At 40.9% G+C, this 14,761-nt stretch overlaps 2 protein-coding genes across 7 annotated transcripts in view; one reads left to right on the forward strand and one right to left on the reverse strand.

Moving 5' to 3' along the window:
• The window catches only part of GRSF1 (G-rich RNA sequence binding factor 1), a 76,394-nt gene extending 73,429 nt beyond the window's left edge, over positions 1-2,965 (forward strand). For both annotated transcript variants that reach the window (XM_075860722.1, XM_075860723.1), the window contains exon 10: positions 2,426-2,965. The gene's annotated coding sequence lies outside the window, so the exon portion shown is untranslated. The remainder of the gene's footprint in view (positions 1-2,425) is intronic.
• A 5,936-nt stretch (positions 2,966-8,901) lies between these two features.
• Positions 8,902-14,761, reverse strand: part of RUFY3 (RUN and FYVE domain containing 3) — a 105,104-nt gene continuing 99,244 nt past the window's right edge. For all 5 annotated transcript variants that reach the window (XM_075860729.1, XM_075860727.1, XM_075860726.1 and 2 more), the window contains one exon: positions 8,902-9,648. In XM_075860729.1, the coding sequence (XP_075716844.1) occupies positions 9,505-9,648 (144 nt within the window). In that variant the 3' untranslated portion in view covers positions 8,902-9,504. The remainder of the gene's footprint in view (positions 9,649-14,761) is intronic.

Consider the following 14,761-nt stretch of genomic DNA (forward strand, 5'->3'; position numbering starts at 1 on the left):
AAGAAATCAGCTAAAAAAAAAAAAAGGAAGTAGCAGATCTGTGTCTACCTCCTAAGGATATGTTCACACCGGCTATTTTCAGTCGTTTTTCGGGCCGTAAACGCCCCAAAAAATAGCTAAAAATGGGGTTGAAAACCTCCAAACATCTGCCCATTGATTTCAATTGGAAAAACGGCGTTCCGTTCCCATGGGGCGTTTTTTATGTGGCCGTTTTTAAAAACTGCCGCGTAAAAAAAAGCCCCGTAAAAAAGTGCATGTCACTTCTTGAGCCGTTTTTCATTGACTCAATAGAAAAACGGCTCCAAAAACAGCTGCGAAAAACGCTAGTTTGATTAAAAAACAGCTGAAAATTAGCCTTATTGTTAACCGTATGAACATACCCTTACACTAAGCTTAAAAACAGATTAGTTCAGAGCCTATAGGCTGGGTATAGCCTGCGTCTAATTTTTTTTTTTTTTTTTTCTTAATGTCTGCAGTTTATACCATGAAGTTCCTGTATCCACCAATAAAATAAGAGTAATTAGTTTTTCGTGAGGGTTTTTTTGCCAGTTAAAACCTGCACTATAAGGGTATGTTCACACGGCGGGGGTCCGTAACGGCTGAAATTACGGGGATGTTTCAGCCTGAAAACATCCCCGTAATTTCAGCCGTACCGGCATGTGCAGGCGCTTGAACGCCGCGTCAATTACGGCCGTAATTAGCGCTGCTATTCATTGGAGTCAATGAATAGCGGCTCCAATTACGGCCAAAGAAGTGACAGGTCACTTCTTTGACGCGGGCGTCTAGTTACGCGCCGTCATTTGACAGCGGCGCGTAAATATACGCCTCGTGTGAACAGACAAACGTCTGCCCATTGCTTTCAATGGGCAGATGTTTGTCAGCGCTATTGAGGCGCTATTTTCAGACGTAATTCGGGGCCAAAACGCCCGAATTACGTCCGTAAATAGGCCGTGTGAACATACCCTAAACTTAGCTTGAGGTGTCATTCACACAACTGTATAAATGATTTGTGTGGGATTGTATCCCATCAGAGAAAGGGCACACGTACGTAGTGGGGTTTTTTTTGCAGATTTTCTGCAGCAAAATCCTGTGCATTTGTGCCATTCTGGAAGTTCACTGCGACTTTCATCCTTTTCCCTGTAGAACAAAATGAGCATGCTCAGATTTCAGTGTGGAAAATGTACAGCAGCATGTAGACGAGATTATTAAATATCCTCTACTTGCCTGCCAGTCTCCTGCTGCGGATATTCCACCCACAAATCGGGATGGAAAATTTGCAATGAACCCACAATGTGTGCAAGGGCCAGAAAGCTGTGCAAGTCTTCTCTAGCCTATGTGTCTTGCACTAATCATCCATTCAGCTGCATGAATGAAAACACTGAGCCCCCTGCACACGTGGCACATTTTGTTCTTCCCATTTGGATGAATGTAAATGATTTTTAGTTGCAGAAATTTCTGCAACAAAATCTGCAGTGTGTGGAGGGGCCCCAACAGTGGGAGAGTTAGGCTATGTTCACACGGAGTATTTTGGGGGAGGAATATCTGCCTCAAAATTCCGTTTGGAACTTTGAGGCAGATATTCCTCTCCCTGCACGCCGATTTTCGCGGCAATTATCGCGCCGTTTTTCGTCCGCGGCCATTGAGCGCCGCGGGCATAAAACAGCGAGAAATACGCTTTCTCTGCCTCCCATTGAAGTCAATGAGAGGTCAGAGGCGTAAACACCCGAAGATAGGGCATGTCGCTTCTTTTTCCCGCGAGGCAGTTTTACTGCTCGCGGGAAAAAGACGCCGACGCCTCCCATTGAAATCAATGGTAGGCGTTCTCGGGCCGTTTCTGCCGAGTTTTGCGACGCGGTTTCCTCGTCAAAACTCTGCAAAATACCCCGTGTGAACATAGCCTTAGGCTTGGTTCACACGACCTATTTTCAGATGTAAACGAGGCGTATTATGCCTCGTTTTACGTCTGAAAATAGGGCTACAATACGTCGGCAAACATCTGCCCATTCATTTGAATGGGTTTGCCGACATACTGTGCAGACAACCTGTCATTTACGTGTCGTCATTTGACAGATGTAAAAATACAGCCTCGGCAAAAGAAGTGCAGGACACTTCTTTCAGACGTAATTTGAGCCGTTCATTGAACTCAATGATGCACAGCTCAAAATTTACGGCTGTCAGAGAAGCCTCGCAAAATGCGAGGAGGAGCATTTACGTCTGAAACGAGGCAGCTGTTTTCTCCTGAAAACAGTGTCTTTTCAGACGTAAAAGCCCGCTACCGTGTGCACATACCCTAAGTCACTTAGAAGACTGGATGCTGGCTCCATGGATCATCTAGTCATTGATTGTGTAGGAATGTGTTGTAATATGTATCTTTACAGGTTCTTATAAAGTTAGGTTAACACCCTTTTTTGTCTTTTTGTTTTAGGACGCTCAAATAATTAGTCACCTCCTGACATTAGACACTATAAACACCTCCTATTTTATTTTAAATGGCTGTTTAAAAGATTGGACTTTTTTTTATTTTAAATACATATATATTTGTTACCTGACTGAATGTAAGAAGATAATTGGTACTGTTGCGGTGGACACGAGGAGAGTACTAATTTGAAAGAACTTATTGGCCTGGAAGAAAGTTCAGTGGAGTAGATTAAAAGCGGAAGCCAGCAGCAAGTTCTTGTTTCATCAAAGTGCCTAAGATAATATTGAAAATGAGGGAAAACCAATAAACTGGAAGATGTACACACACATTTACATTTCCTGCATTGTGCCCGTTTAGATGTAGAGGCACTGGTAAGTGATCGTGAACAGTCAGTTGTCTTATTTCCTCCTCGTTTAAGAGCTCCTTGGTTTGGTGGGTTTATTCCTTGCAGTTTATTTGGAATTGGTTCTAAATTTGTCAAAAGTTACATTTATTTTGTAGTATTTTGGGGTGGGAGTAAAGCAAAATAAATATTAGTGGTCAGTTTTTGTCTGTTGTCTTCATGGTTTGTAATATATTGAAAAACTAAAGCATCAGACGCTCACCCTACTCGTTGTCCTGCCCCCTACTCTGGCAGGGCTTACAATGTGCTTTCTTATAGGGAGTTGAATTTTTATTTTATTTTTTTTAAATATGCAGAAACTGCACCCCTCTTGTCCTGTGTCTGGTATTACAGCTGAGCCCTATTCACTTAAATGCAATACACCCCCATGGGTAAACCTGGTCCTACTTCTAGTGCAAAGAAGCAAAAATCTACCTTTTACTTACTATTTTTGGAAGTAAAAAAATTGTAATACCCGTATCCATAAGGTTTCTGAAGGTAGACAGTTTGCACATTGTAAAATTCCACCCTGGACTTTACATTCGTAGGGGGTCTTCATGCAATGCTGCATCAAAATGTAATGTTTTTGGCTACAAATAAAAGTTTCAATTGCAGAGATCAGGCATGTTATTGATACCTATATGCACACATCTTCAGAAAATCACCAGACCTAAAGAGACCAAAAATCTGTGTGTTCCAGAAGCTGGTAAACATCTTTGTCACAGAGTACAGTACTTGGCAGTGAAGGAGGGGGGGTGTTCAACCAAATTTTGCAGTTGGTGTTTCAGCAGTGTTAGGGGCCATTTACGTATAGCCATTGCCCCTGACAGTTTCCCTTTAGTGTGTTGCAGAACAGCCGAAGGGAAACCGATGCTAGAACGGATCCTGTAGCTTTCTATGGGATCCGTCTTGGCACAGGGGACATTAGTCGTGGCTCTGTAGGGTGCTGGACCGTGCAGGAGCGGGATCCAAAAAAAACATTAGCTGCAGCGGTTTTGGGTCTGACGCCCAGGGAGGTTTGGTGCCGTATCAGATCTATTTTAATTGTGGCCGGATGAATGTCCGCTGCTGCTGCCGACAGGAAGGTGGCCGTGGGTATGTCTTGCAGCGTTGAACCCAATTCTGAAGCAGGGAACCATCAGCTCCCTGCTTCAGAATTAGTTCAGAGCAGAGGGAGCGCCTCCGCTGGCCGAAGACTCCCTGGGCACAGTGCTACTTTAAGTGCTGTGCTCGGGGAACCTCTTGATGTCTCTGTCCATATATGGACAGGGACTACTGAGTGGAATCCCTGTTGCTGATGATCTGGCCAGGGATTCTGCTCCTAGTGGGAAAATCCCCTGAGTTTACTGTCCATATATGGACTTCAGGGACTTCTCCTGGAGCGGGATCGAGAGAGCGCTATCTACAGTGAGAACTGGGGCATTATATACAGAGGGCACTGTCACATTATCTATGGGGGTGTGTGTACGGCATGAGCTACAGGGAGCACTGTGTGGTGCCATCTACAGGGGGGCTGGCACTGTTTTTTTTATCTACAAATGAGATTCATCTGTTATTAAAAAAAGTGTCAAAAATGGAAACCAGTGACACGGAACGGATACAAGAGATGCAAAACGGACCTGGATGGCTGTGTTCAGTGGCTGACGCCTGAACGCTGTTGTGTGAATAGAAACAACCGCAATCCAAGCGTGGTGTGGAATTGGGTAGCTGTAGAGGTGCCAAAAACGAACTAGCTCCCTGAAGTTAGGGCTAGTGTTTGGCGTCTTTGCAGGCTCACAAGGCTGCATCAAATATCTGATCTAAGGTCAGTGAACAGCAGCTGCCTTCTGGGCTCGCTCTTGGTGCTGCACTGAATATAACACGTGACAGTACAATGGGCGTCAGACTTCAGTATATCGCTGAGGCCAGAGGAGAGCCATGACATGAACAAGTATCCAATCTCTCAAAAGCTATGCGCCACTCTGATAAAAAAAATTGGCACATTTTCAAGCCCTACACTATCTTTTTGGTGGACCATTGTGGTAAAAACTGATAACTAATGGTTTTGTAGTAAGGGTATGTTCACACGGCAACGCCAATTACGTCTGAAATTATTATTTCTATTAAGTGCATGTGTTTTTTGCACCATCTTTTACGTAACTCATCCGTGTATTGTACCAGCGATCTAATGATCGCTAGTTCAAGTCCCTTAGGGGAACTAATAAAATTTGTAAAAAAAAAGTTTAGATCAATTTTCAGGAGTGTACATTTTTTTAAAAGTTAGAAAAAAAAAAACCTTTTCCCATTTTTCCCCAAGCACAATGTAAAAACAAGAAAAAAAAATGGTATCGCTGCATCCATAAAAGTCTAAACTTTTACAATATGGTATTATTTGACACAGTAAACGGCGTAAAAAAAAAATGTAAAACCCCAGAATCGTTGTCTTTTGGTCACCATAGCGCTAAAATAATGAAATAAAAAAAATCATATGTACCAAAAAATGGTGCTTACAAAAACTACAGCTGGTCCCGCAAAAAATAAGCCCTCACACCGCTCAAACGATGGAAAAATATAAGTTATGGCTCTCAGAATGTTGTGAAACTGAATAGTTTTTTTTTCCTTAGGAAAAAAATGACACATTTTACTACTTTTACAATTTTCTGTTGTCTAAAACCTAGGTGCATCGTATGGTCTGAAAAAATCCAGTAAATTCCTCTTCTCATCTTTACACTTGAACTGCTATGCTTATTCCTTCACAATCTCTGTCCTAAACGACAACTATGTGGGACAGCAGCTCAAATTTATTATTATTTTTTTTAAAGTACTTTGGCCATACAACACAACATTTTGCAATGCAAGGCACAATTTGAGATAAAGTAGGCAAAGAGAAAAACATATGAGTCATGAGACTATCAACGCATGAGTGAAGTCATGGACTGGTTATCTTTTGCATTAGCTATTTCTTTGTAGGGCTGACCAGGTAGTTTTAAGACCTCATGCACTCGGCCGCATTGTGGCTACATTTCATACGCAGCCTTGTACCTCCATATGCATCCTAATTTACATGGTGTTTTTGTTTTTTTTTCCCTGATATTCAGTACAAATCCAACAGAAATAAATCATGGCACGCTTCATAGGACTACATATGATACATGGCACCTGATGGCAGTAATGCAGCTAATGCCTCCCCTCCGAGTATGGGTACACAACCTGAATTGGTATGGCACAAACTTGCACCACAAAAACTGCTACAATCTACAGATTCAATTAAATCAGTTCTGGGGAAAACCAATCTCAGTTTTATCTATTTATATTTATGGAAAACCATTGCAAAAATGCAACAGAGCATGGTGTGGTCTACTAAAAAAAATAAAATGTTTCGTTTCCTGCTGTGCGAATGGATTTTAAAAACCTTGTTCACTACAAGCTTGCAATGTAAAATAATCACAGTAGCCAGAAGCATAAAATTAATTTCATACAGAGTAATGCATTGAGGCTGGATTCACACAAGCGTGTCCATTGCACGGACGTATTATACGTTCATGTGAATAAGGCCTCATAGTAGCAATTAAACCTAACATGTCCCCACATAAATGGGAGTATGCGGTTTCTTGTGTGTTCCAACAAAACGTTCCTTAAAAAGCAGTTTTTAATAATAGCCGTGAACAATCTGACCCAATGAACAATAATAGACATGTTAAGTGAGACACCTCTGACGTCACGCAGTAGCAATACAAATCATATAGAAATGAGCACGTTGAAACTTTTTCTCTTTTGACAAAAACGGAAATTTTTGCAAAGATTAATATCAAATAATTTAAATTTACAATTGAAACATACAATAAAACATTGAGATTGAAAATAGCACTAAAAATTATTTAATCATTTAAATTAATGATACCGGTTTCCTTTAAAAAGGATAGCAATTTATTGTATTAAATTGCAAGTATCTATCACATTACATAGCAATCCTGGAGGATGTTTAAGTAGAGCGCACTAAAAATATAGGAACATAATGAAATATGCAAATTCTATGTCTTTTTGTAATACGTTCCTATAGGAGGGGGGACGCCAAGCCTCCCTTCTTGTAGAGTCTCCGCAAAAGAACCATAAGGGCTTGTCGACATGTAACTGAATTGCTGTAGAAATTCCGTTGACCGTGACAGACATTCCGCTGCGGGAAAAACGCACCATCTGCGTTTTTTACTGCAGAAAATGGTGCATATTTTGCTGCGTTTTTCTCAATGCTGGGAGATTGTGACATCTCTGAAAAATGCAACAATTTATTCCACTTTCCACAGCAGGAATTGACATTCTGCTGCTGCCCCAAAACTACACACCGCAGGTCAATTTCTGGTCGGAATTCTTACGCAACATGCAGATGAGATTTGTTAAATCTCACCCACTTTGCTGGTACTGTATTCCGCCGCGTATTTTACGTCCGCAATGCCGAAGAGAAAATACGCAGCAACGCACTACGTGTGGAGAAGCCCTAACACACCGGAAAGAATTCATCCAGATATCTTATTGACTTGGGTGAGATTTAATTTGTTTGTAATTATTTGATATTAATCTATTCATAAAGAAAGACATTTTTTTTTCCAAAGTTGCAACGTGCTTATTTCTACAGGATTCCTTAAAAAGCAGTTTACAGTGTTATGTAAAAAAAAAATAAAAAATGCATTTGTTGCATAATGAAAAGTTCTGCATTTTTCCAATAATTTTTTTTTTTCAGATTGCAGCACAGTCAGGGAATGGAAACATTCTGGTTTACATCCAGAGGCTGAAATTCTGTCCAAGCCTGGATTCTAGCACAGCTTTTTGTGGTGTTTTTCATGGGGTTTTCAGCAAAGTTGTGTTAGGTTAAAACCACTATGACCAGATGTACATAGTTACTTTAAAATCCTTAGTGAAATATAGAAAACACTACATACAAAGTGTTTAGGTTTGTGCCTTTTTTGGGTCAGTATTTTTTTTTTTTCAAAATGCAGCTCTGCGTATGGAGGTTTTTCCCATAGGCTTCTCTATAGAACTTAAAAAATGCATGTTAAAAATGGAACAGAATAGAAAATGCCATGAAAAAACACTTGGGAAAAAAAAAAATTGTGGGTGAGAATAGATCAAGTGAATTTTTCAGCGACTGCACGTAAACAATGAATGTTTCCATTCACAGACAGCAAGTTGTGAGGAATTGAAACAAAATATTTTGAGGGGACTTTTATTAAAAGGCGTTACTGCAAAGTTTTTGACAATTAGGTGCATCTCTGGCTGTCCGTACGCCAATAGGTCAAAAGTACGCCAGTTATTAGCTGGTGTAAATTTGCGTCATAACTGGCGTAAATTATAGTAAGTTTGTCAAGCCGCGGTTAGCACAGAGCCCTTTAATCCACTGCCTAAACAAGCCATGTGAGTAACACTAAGGGTATGTTCACACGGCAGCGTCCGTAACGGCTGAAATTACGGTGCTGTTTTCTGGAGAAAACCGCTCCGTAATTTCAGCCATAATGGAATGTTGAGGCGCTTTTTGCTGCGTCCATTACGGACGTTAAATGGAGCTGTTTTTCCACTGAGTCCATGGAAAACGGCTCCATTTACGTCTGAAGAAGTGACAAGCACTTCTTTGACGCGGGCGTCTTTTTTACGCCCCGCTTTTTGACAGCGGGGCGTAAAAAAAATGACCGTCTGCACAGAACATCGTAAGACCCATTCTAATGAATGGGCAGATGTTTGCCGACGCTTTGGAGCCGCTATTTCGGACGTAATTCGGGGCAAAAACGCCCGAATTACGTCCGTAAATAGTGTGTGTGAACATACCCTAACCATGGGATCCTGGGAATGGTCTCAATCCTAAATATGGAACAGATGTGTTTGAACGCCTTAATTGAAAGTAGAGACGTAACTTTTAGTTACGGGACCCCAGTGCAAAATATTTAACAGGACCCCTCCTAATTTTCATGTGACATTTATATGGTGAGGGGATTTTGGGCTGGGTGTGACTGCTACCTCTGCACCCCCTATAGCTGTGCCCCTGTTGAAAAAGCTAAATTTGATTCATCATCCAACTCCACATTAAAAAGAGGCTGATTTAGAGATATTTGTGAATAGTAACTTCCTGTACACATTTTCCCAAGTTCTCTTTTTATTAATTGCAATAGTGAAAAGTTTTCAAGATTTGACTTGTTCTGGTAACAGCAGAAGTGATCAATCCAGTGTAAGTTTTGGGTTATTCTATCCAATATGAGGGACAGATAACTTGAATGTGTTTGTCTAATGGTAATGTTGAGCCCTCACACGCGCATCACATTGACGATACAATGATCAAAATAATAAGGATTAAATCCATACAAATGTACATAATCTTATAAATTTCAGCAGCAAAAGTCTTCACATTGTTTCACGGTAATACAGTTAATATATGTCAGCCATTTTAAATTAGTCCTCAATCTGAAAGCCCCAGGTTCTGCTCTAGGAATCCCCAGACCACAATGCCCATCACCATAGAAAAGCTTGAAGAACAAAGTACAATTCCGATCAAACCGCATTCGAGCAGAGCACCCCACTTGCCCTGATAAACCATTGACATTTTTTAAGGGTGTCCGAGTTCTTAGAACAATCTTCGTATGAAAATATACATTGATATTAGTTTAGTCGTCTTCATCGACGTAGTGTGTGCAGGATTGGAGTAATTTCCTGTTGCCATGTAAGTTCATACAATTCCTTGGTTTTAAGATGGGCTGTTAGAATATTGCTGTATCAGTCTCTTGTAACAGAGGTTGCACACTCGTTCAGGATTAATAGAGGATGGAAGAGGAATTTCATTAGATGAACACGTGGAGCAGAATATCCCACCACAATTCTTGCATTCATTCTGTAGTACAAAAAGAAAGATTTTTAAAAAAAATTAATATATAAAAACAACCAAAAACCACAATATCAAACGCCACTGACAGGTGTCAGCCATTTACTTTTTGCTTATCGGTGAGGCTTACCTGCTATTTTTAGTACTGTAATTGGAGTGTGAGTCTTAAACCAACCTACTGTCTCATCAGTGACTCAAGCTGCTACTCCATCCCCCATCTATACTGCAGCTCTCCTGTTTAGATTGGCTGCTTTGTATAAGCAGAAGCCCACCAGGAAGTCAATGCATGGGTTCCATTAGGGCTTGTCCACACGTAATGGAATTGCTGCGTATTTTCCAGATGGAAAATACGCGACAGAATACAGCAGCAAAGTGGCTGAGATTTAACAAATCTCATCCACACACTAAAATTTCCAAGCAGAAATTTACCTGGGTTGCGTATTTTTCGTACCGCATCCTGTCAATTCCTGCGTTTTTTTTTTTAGAGATAACACCATCTCCCAGCATTGGGGGAAAAAAAAAAACTTAGGAAAAGCCGCACCATTTTCTGCAGTTAAAAACGCAGAATTGCTGCAGAAATTTTCTTCAGCAATTCCGTTACGTGTGGACAGGCCCTTAGACCGAGCATGGGTCAGTCAGTCCTAAGAGACCACGTTAAAAGTTATATCCACCTTTACAACCACCTTTTTTTAATTACTGTGCCAAGGTAACTAATCTGAAAAATGCAGGCCAATGAGTCTCCATGGTAAAAGACTACATACACATGGGAAGATGACCTGCAGGATTAGACCATCTGTCCCCTATTACTTTTTCTAACATTTGGTAGGTTAACAAGAAAGGGATAGATGGATGGAGTAGGACTGTAGGATCATAGTTTTAAAAAGGCCTAAAGCAAAATTTATGCCAGTCAAAGAGCTAAAGGTTTTTGGAAAGATTTGTTCCAAGTTGTTAAGAGGCGTGCACCTTTTATAAAGTCTGACACACTTTACGCTCGGTCTAAAAACATAGACTTTATTTGTAGTGAGCGATAAATCACGGTCCACAGGAATGAATTAGGCTACAGCTTATTCTCTCACTACAAAAAAAAAAAAAATGGACAGCGATTTATTTCGCTCACTACGATGCAAAATTCTAGGTCTAGGCGCATCCTTGGACCTGTTTAGATTAAAAAATGGTGCCCACGGGTGTATTTTCACTTAGTGTAATGTGCTAAAATTATTGTATGGGTTAAGGTACTGACAATACTTTTATTTATTTATTCTTTTTGTTTTGAGACATTTATTGATTAATATTGTTGCAGCAGCATCTATGTAGAAACCTAGTCCCAGCTGTTTAACTACTATGCTGCCGGACAAAGGCTCTCAATCACAACTGTCCTTTTGTGCTTGAAATGTGTCTAAAATACAGGTACTATGGCTGTACCTACAAAATCACGCCTATAGCCCTGGTGTATTAACCCCTTCAGGACGCAGCCTGTTTTGGCCTTGTGGCACAGCCAATTTTTTCAAATCTGACATGTGTCACTTTATGTGGAAATAACTCCGGAATGCTTTTACCTAGCCAAGCGATTCTGAGATTGTTTTCGCGTGAAATTTTCTACTTTATGATAGTGGAAAAATTTGGTCGATAAATTCAATATTTATTAGTGAAAAACACAAATTTAGAGAAAATGTTCAAAAATTCGCATTTTTCTAAATTTAAACGTATCTGCTTGTAAAACAGATAGTAATACCACACAAAATAGTCACTCGTTACCATTTCCCATATGTGTACTTTATATTTGCATTGTTTTTTGAACGTCCTTTTATTTTTCTAGGACGTTACAAGGCTTAGAACTTTAGCAGCAATTTCTCACATTTTCAATAAAATTTTAAAAGGCTATTTTTACAGGGACCAGTTCAGTTCTGAACTGGTTTTGAGGGCCTTATATTTTAGAATTCTCCAATAAATCACCCAATTTTAAAAAGTGCACCACTCAAAGTATTCAAAACAGCATTCAGAAAGTTTCTTAACCCTTTAGGCGCTTCACAGGAAATAAAGCAAAGTAGTGGGGAAATGTACAAATTTCATTTTTTTTTTGCCGAAATGAATTTGTAATAAAAAAAAATTGTGTAACACAGAAGGTTTTACCAGAGAAATACAACTCAATATTTATTGCCCAGGTTCTGCAGTTTTTAGAAATATCCCACATGTGGCCCTAGTGCCCTAATGGACCGTAACACCGGCCTCAGAAACAAAAAAGCACCTACAGGATTTTGGGGTCTGCTTATTTTTAGATTATATTTTAGGCACCATGTCGGGTTGGAAGAGGTCTTGTGGTGCCAAAACAGTGGAAACTCTCCAAAAGTGACCCCATTTTGGAAACTACACCCCTCAAGGAATTTATCTAGGGGTATAGTTAGCACTTTGACCACACAGGTATTTTGCTATATTTATTGGAGTTAGACCCCATGCACACGAACATAAAAACGCCCGTAATTACGACCCGTAATAACGGGCTCATAGACTTCTATTGGCTACGGGTACCTTCCCGTTTTCTTACGGGAAGGTGCCCGTGCCGTTGAAAAAGATAGAACATGTCCTATTTCAGGCCGTAATAACGGCACGGACAGTCCATAGAAGTCTATGGAGCTCCCGTAATGACGGGTGGCTACATGTGTGCACCCGTCATTACGGCAGCGTTGCTAAGCGACGTCAGTAAATAGTCACTGTCCAGGGAGCTGAAAGAGTTAACTGATCGGCAGTAACTCTTTCAGCACCCTGGACAGTGACTACCGATCAGAATAAAGAGCAACCTGTAAAAAATAAAAATAAAAGACGTTCATACTTACCCAGAACTCCCTGCTTCTTCCTCCAGTCCGGCCTCCTGGGATGACGTTTCAGCCCATGTGACCGCTGCAGCCAATCACAGGCCAATCACATGGACTGCCGCGTCATCCAGGGAGGTCGGCCTGGATGTCAAGAGACGGACGCGTCACCAAGACAACGGCCGGGTAAGTATGAATTTCTTTTACTTTTTCTGCGGAAACGGCTGTCCCTTCTCTCTATCCTGCACTGATAGAGAGAAGGGGCTGCCGATTACTGCAGTCTAATTTTGCAGCAAAAATGTGCCCGTAAATACGGGTGGAGTACGGGTGACACCGGACCCGTATTTATGGGCACGGGTCCGTAAATACTGGTGCAATACGGGTCGAATACGTGTGACCAAGGACCCGTATTTACGCCAGTATTTACGAGAGGACAAAAATAAGTTTGTGTGCATGAGGCCTAAGGCCTCATGCACACGACCGTAAAAACTCCCGTTATTACGGGTCGTAATTACGACCCGTAATAACGGGCTCATAGACTTCTATTGGCCACGGGTACCTTCCCGTTTTCTTACGGGAAGGTGCCCGTGCCGTTGAAAAAGATAGAACATGTCCTATTTCAGGCTGTAATAACGGCACGGACAGTCCATAGAAGTCTATGGAGCTCCCGTAATGACGGGTGGCTACATGTGTGCACCCGTCATTACGGCAGCGTTGCTAAGCGACGTCAGTAAATAGTCACTGTCCAGGGAGCTGAAAGAGTTAACTGATCGGCAGTAACTCTTTCAGCACCCTGGACAGTGACTACCGATCAGAATAAAGAACAACCTGTAAAAATAAAAATAAAAGCCGTTCATACTTACCGAGAATTTCCTGCTTCCTCCAGTCCGGTCTCCCGGCCGTTGCCTTGGTGACGCGTCCCTCTCGACATCCAGGGATGTCGGGCTGGATGTGAAGAGAGGCACGCGTCACCAAGACAACGGCCGGGTAAGTATGAATTTCTTTAACTTTTATTACAGAAAGGGCTGTCCCTTCTCTCTATCCTGCACTGATAGAGAGAAGGGGCTGCCGATTAGTGCAGTGCTATTTTGCCGCCAAAAACGTGCCCGTAAATACGGGTGGAATACGGGTGACACCGGACCCATATTTACGGGCACGGGTCCGTAAATACTGGTGCAAAACGGGTCGACTACGTGTGACACCGGACCCGTATTTACGCCAGTATTTACGGGTGGGAAAAAATACGGTCGTGTGCATGAGGCCTTAGTCTGTGAAAATGAAAATCTACTTTTTTTCTGAAAAAACAGAAATTTGTAATATTTATAAGGAATAAACAAGAAAATGCACCCCAACATTTGTAAAGCATCTTCTCCAGATTACGGAAATACCCCATATGTGGTAATAAATTGCTGATTGGACCCACAGCAAGGCTCAGAAGGGAGGGAGCGCCATTTGGATTTTGGAGCACAGATTTTGCTGGATTGGTTTTTAGTGCCATGTCGCGTTTGCAATGCCCTGGAGGGAACAAAACAGTGGAAACCCCCGAAAAGTGACCCCATTTGGGAAATTACACCCCTCAAGGAATTTTTCTAGGGGTTTAGTTAGAATTTATACCACAGAGGTTTTTTGCAGAATTTAGTAGAATTAGGCCGTGAAAATGAATAAACATTTCTCAAGGGATTAGAGAAAAAGTCGCCCTAAATTTGTAACGCAATCTCTGCCGAGTATGACTATACCCCACATGTAGTAGTAATTGATTTTTTTAATAAAAATTAATTAACCTTTGCAGGACTGATCCATTTTTACTTTTCCATTTTAGTTTTTTACTCACCGCCTTGCAAACGCCATAACTTTTTTATTTTTCCAGCAATAGAGTGGTGTGAGGGCTTATTTTTTTGCAGGAAGAGTTGTAGTTTCTATGGACACCATTTAAAGTACCATAAAATGTACTGGGAAACCGAAAATAAAATTCTTTGCGGGGTGAAATTGGAAAAAGCTGCGATTCCTCCATAGCTTTTTGGGTTTAGTTCTTACCCCTTTCACTGTGCAGTAAAAGCAACATCTTAACTTTATTCTGCGGGTCAATAAGAATACGGTGATACCAAATGTATATATTTTACAAACAAAAAACTATTTATTTGTTAAAGAAAACCACTTTTTTTTTATCAACACATTCTGAGAGCCATAACTTTTTTATTTTTTGGTCGATTGAGCGGTGTGGGGGCTTATTTTTGGCAAGACGAGCTGTAGTTTTTATTGGTACCATTTTTTGGTACATACAACTTTTTGATCACTTATTACATTTTATTTTGAGC

The sequence above is a fragment of the Rhinoderma darwinii genome, chromosome 1, assembly GCF_050947455.1.
Source record: "Rhinoderma darwinii isolate aRhiDar2 chromosome 1, aRhiDar2.hap1, whole genome shotgun sequence".
Taxonomy (NCBI): Eukaryota; Metazoa; Chordata; class Amphibia; order Anura; family Rhinodermatidae; genus Rhinoderma; species Rhinoderma darwinii.